Source organism: Myzus persicae, unplaced genomic scaffold (assembly GCF_001856785.1).
Source record: "Myzus persicae strain clone G006 unplaced genomic scaffold, MPER_G0061.0, whole genome shotgun sequence".
Taxonomy (NCBI): Eukaryota; Metazoa; Arthropoda; class Insecta; order Hemiptera; family Aphididae; genus Myzus; species Myzus persicae.
This window is the reverse complement of record NW_019101279.1, coordinates 4,731-9,699: the sequence shown is the minus strand read 5'-3', so window position 1 is coordinate 9,699 and position 4,969 is coordinate 4,731. Positions and strand designations below refer to the sequence as shown.

General features: G+C 38.5%; 1 protein-coding gene across 1 annotated transcript; it reads right to left on the bottom strand.

The window, feature by feature from the left end:
* Nucleotides 1–2,437: 2,437 nt before the first annotated feature.
* Nucleotides 2,438–3,909, bottom strand: LOC111028535. The gene is made up of 2 exons (XM_022307221.1): nucleotides 2,710–3,909; nucleotides 2,438–2,449 (listed from the first exon to the last, which is right to left on the bottom strand). Exons 1-2 carry the CDS (start codon nucleotides 3,907–3,909, stop codon nucleotides 2,438–2,440), a joined length of 1,212 nt encoding a protein of 403 aa, XP_022162913.1.
* Between the last annotated feature and the right edge of the window lie 1,060 nt (nucleotides 3,910–4,969).

Sequence of the window (4,969 nt, the reverse complement as noted above, 5' to 3'; positions counted from 1 at the left end):
GTATTTTTTATATCGATGGCATATTAATATACGAAAAAGTTCTTATTTTTTTTCAAAATCCGTTATTTTTGAGTTTTTAACTGGAATAACTTTTTTTTTATTTCTGTCAGATATCAAACATAAAAAAAATAAAAACCATGTCACATTACGTAGATGTATGATAAACTTATTTACAAGTACAAACTACGCATTGTGAATGTAGTGCCTAAATATTAATTATTTTGTTTCATAGTTTTTGTGTGAAAAAGTGATGTGTGGAAGCGGTGGTTTATTCTTTACGCTCGTTAGATCTCATCTTTTGATTGGTCCAATAGACTTATCACCTAGTGTCCTGGTTTATCCTCATGTGTTAGTCTTGAATCTAGAAAGTTATAAGTTAGGTTAGGTTAGATTATGTTTTTCATCCTTGATACAATTTACGCCCTCCGCCCCACCATTGGCACAAATTCACCCCAGAAAAAAAATACAAATAAGAATATTAAACAATAATAATAATATACAATGCAAATAAATATGCTCAATAAAATTCTATAAAATTAATATATAAATTGAATTCAATAATACGTTATAACACTTTTGCTATTTGCCAAATGCCATACAAAATCACTGACATAAATATTAAAAATATCAAACACTAGACATATATAATAAATTATAAATATAACATTATTAAATAACACAAGTAAAAAAAAAAAAAACGTAANAAAAAACGTAATGATAGGTACTTAATATAAGGGTGTCAGGATTAAGAATTAAAACACTTTGATGTACGATTAATCATTTATTACTAGGAATAGTTGAATATATATTTCACATCGGTACGGCTTAAAGCTACGGCGGTTCGTCCGCGGACACATACGTCGACAGGGTGAAACATCGACCTCCCTACAAATGGTTTACGCCGTGAGCAAAAGAACGACGTCGGCGGAATCAAAATACCATTCGTCTCGTTTAGAGTTGCTCGCGATAATTTGGACATTAAATCGCCTACGACCTTTTCTCTTAGGTATTAAATTCACGGTACTTACGGACTGTCAAGCTCTGGTGTATCTTAACTTGCATAAAACGATTAAACCACAAATCGCTCGCTGGTTCGAGATTTTACATGAATACGACTTCGAGATTAAATACCGCCCTGGTACGAGGATGGCTCACGTGGACGCATTGAGCCGGGCAGTCGACAACGAAACGCACGACGTGGAGTCCGTGGACAAGGTGCTGTCAGAGCGACTGGAGGTATGCGTCGCCCTGACCAAAGAAGAACGTGTCCGGTTCATGCAACAAGTGGATGAACACTCACGTAAACTAATCGCGCTCCTGGAAAGTAAGGATAACTTGACGAAACAGGAAACAAGTCTGGTGGAAGACTTCGAGTTGTCTTCAGGTGTTCTGTATCGACTATACAAGAGACGTCCGTTACTCGTCGTGCCGAAGACGATGAGGAAAGGAATCGTGATTGAGGCTCACGATTACGGCGGCCACTTTTCCGTCGAACGGACAATTGCTCGGATCACTGCGGACTATTGGTTCTCGCGTCTACGACGATATGTGCGTCAACACATAAGTATGTGCCTCAACTGCCTCGTACACAAACGACCGACAGGTAAAAGACCAGGACTGCTGCACCCGATACCGCCAGGCAGGCGTCCGTTTCAAATCGTCAATATTGATCATTTGGGACCTTTCGAAAACTCCACGGCCAACAATAAATACTTGTTAGTATTGGCAGATAACCTAACGAAATATGTGCACCTGTATCCGTGCAAGACCACTGACGCAGCCGGCGTCATACGCATTTTAAAGAAATTTTGCGACGACCGAGGGATTCCTGGTCGAATAATTTCGGACAGAGGTACGTGTTTCACTTCACGAGCATTTCAACAATTTTGTCGCGATCGCGAGATCGCTCACACTTTAAACTCAACTCGACACCCCCAAGCGAACGGACAAGTTGAGAGAGCGAACCGCACCATTTTGCCGTTACTTAATATATCGACTGACGACCAACGGCGCTTGGACGCACGGGTCAAGGAAGTCGAACGTCTGTTAAATACCGCTGTAAATAAAACCACGTCTAAAACACCGTACGAAGCGCTACATGGGTACTTACCACGTTTTCGCTCTGGCGTTTTGTCATCTTTAAGCCGCACGAAAAACGAATCTAGTCCACCCGAACAGGTGCAAAGCGAAGTTCAAAAAAATATTTCACGTGAACAAGTCGAGATGAAAAAAAGGGGCATAGCCCATTCGGCTCCCGATTTTCCTAAACGGCTCCCGTTTTCAAAAAGGTTAATTCCCAAACGGCTCCCGTCAAAAAAGGTTTTACGAACAGGTCAATACCCAAACGGCTCCCATCGAAAAAAGTTTTACAATCAGGTAAAATACGTGTAGTAATTCTGTTTTTTACAACACAAATTCCTTCCCACTTCATACAGACTTAGGACTGTCTCTAAAGAGGTGTGGTTAAAAATGTGTTGTTGTTTTTTAAGGTTAAATTATAAAAATTATATTCTGTGAATTAAATGTAAAATATAATGTAAAAATATAAAAAAAAATTATGTATAAAAATATAAAAAAAAATTATGAAATAGGTAAATTTTTGATGCACAATTTTTTTATATAATCGATGGTAGTTATTTTATTTGATGAAAATTCTCGTATAATGTTTTCAATGAGCTCCTGTTTTTTTGTTGGTTTTGGTGTATTTACACCACTTCGAGCTTTAATTTGTGTTTCGGATTGTATTTCGGTTAGTATGTCAATAACCTTAAAAATATTAGGATGAGCAGAATTGAATTCGTTGTTGAATCTGCTGTGGAACGATTCACAGCCATTTGTGGTCAAAGCAAGGGAAGATGAACATTCAGCCCACATTTCAGGAGGAAAACGACTATCTGACATCATATAATTTTCAAAAATATAGTCGAACACTTTGTCCACTTTATCATCTATCGGTTTGATAGCCATTAAATCATCTGTAAAACAGTTCAATACTTCTGACGGTGGTAGGTAAGGAAGGCCAAATAAATATTTTAGAGATTTTCCTATTTCAGAATCTTTGTTTCTAAATTCTGATGCAAGTCCAACTGACTGAATCTTCCGCCACCAACTTTGACCCAAATGGAATCTACATCCCTTTATTTTTACTGATGGCCACGTTTTTCGTATTGCAAAATGAATAGCCTCTTCAAAATCTACGAAAACAACTTGTGGGTCAATGTAATCACACAATGCTGAAAAAGCTTTTCCGTAGGTAACCGAGGTTTTATTAGGCAAAAAACAGTAAATCAGAGGAAGATAGTATCCGTTATGTAAAACATGGATGGTAAACATTTGGTAAAAAAATTTTGGACAACACTTAAACGTGCCATCAACATAAATACTACGGCTATTCTTGAGAATGTTCAAGTTGGTGTTACATGTAAGAATAACAATATTTGAAGCTGTATCATTATGAAATAAAAAATTCTCGCCTGTCAAAGTCTTAATACCAATTTTATCTAAAGCATCCTGCGCTTCCTCTGTCGATTTAGGTAATTTTGGTAGTAATTTTGAACGTGCATAATATACTGTCTTACGAATAGCATTGACATCTTGTGTGGTCAAAACATGTAAATCATTAGGTACAAGTTCACTTCGGAGAAGTTTCGCGGGCCTTTCGTGCAAATTTTCTTGCGCTTTACGCTTTAAGCTATTGCTAATCTCCCTCCTCCTTAAAACACTGACATCTAATTGCTCGTGGTTATGGTCCAGATGTTCATCGTACCTTTCACCAATACTGTTTTGCTTAAAATAAGCCTTACAGCTACGTGTTGTACATTTCCAACGCTCCGCGTCGTCAGCGAGTTTTTTGTGAAAAGAAAACCAAAAATGTTCTATACATTTTTTTTCACGGATTTCACTTGACATCTCGGAACATACACACAACACGACGGCGGCGGATATTGTGAACAGACTGAAGTTCAAACGAACTGCACAAGCCGACACGATTGTGTGCCATATCCATTATCTATTATCGCATAATCGGTCGATATTTCCAATATGCTATAGATTAGATATCGATGATATACGAGTCATATATACACGACGAAATAATATACACAAGCTTTGGCGATTATGATACTACTACATTATAGTGCATTGACATCAAATGTCATTAGAGTTTAACCAAAGGATAGACGTAGCATATAACTATTTATACTTTATAAGAATTTTCCACTTTGCCCGTAACATATATAAAATATAAAATATAAATAAAATAAAATAAAATATAATTACAAAATATAAAAAAAATATATAAAAATATTGTAAAATCGTGTGTCTTAAAATGTGACCGTACCGAATCGTATTCTACCACTTTTTTCGACGGGAGCCGTTTGGGTATTGACCTGTTCGTAAAACCTTTTTCGACGGGAGCCGTTTGAGTATTGACCTGTTCGTAAAACCTTTTTTGACGGGAGCCGTTTGGGAATAATAAACAATAGACGGGAGCCGTTTGGGTATTGACGGAAAAAAAGATACGATAAAAGACACTTTGACGGAGTTCGGTTCGACGTCGGTGAAGTGGTGGTTATGCTGAGGCAACCCACGGCTGGCCAACCATCAAAACTACAAGCGAAGTATCGAGAGAAGCCACTCCAATTTATGCAAGTGTTCCCGAATGACACCTATCGCGTCGCGGAACTGGCGTCCAGTGGACGTGAAATATTCGCCACTACAGCTCACGTATCACAATTGAGGTCCTGGCGGATCTTACGCAACGACGACGAGGAACAGCTATCCAACGACGACGAGGAACAGCAACCCGACAACGAAGACGTAGATTCGCCGGTAACCGAGGACGAGGGCGACCAGGATGTTGCGATTCCACCCCCCAACGCGCCGACTGCCGAGCAAAATCGACACCCCTCTCGACAAAAAAAAGGTACCTATCCGTTACGCCGACTACGAGCTCGGTAAACCTTAATTC

Coding starts and splice junctions, on each gene's coding strand:
- LOC111028535 (XM_022307221.1), bottom strand. CDS start 3,909: ATGTCAAGTGAAATCCGTGAAAAAAAATGTATAGAACATTTTTGGTTT.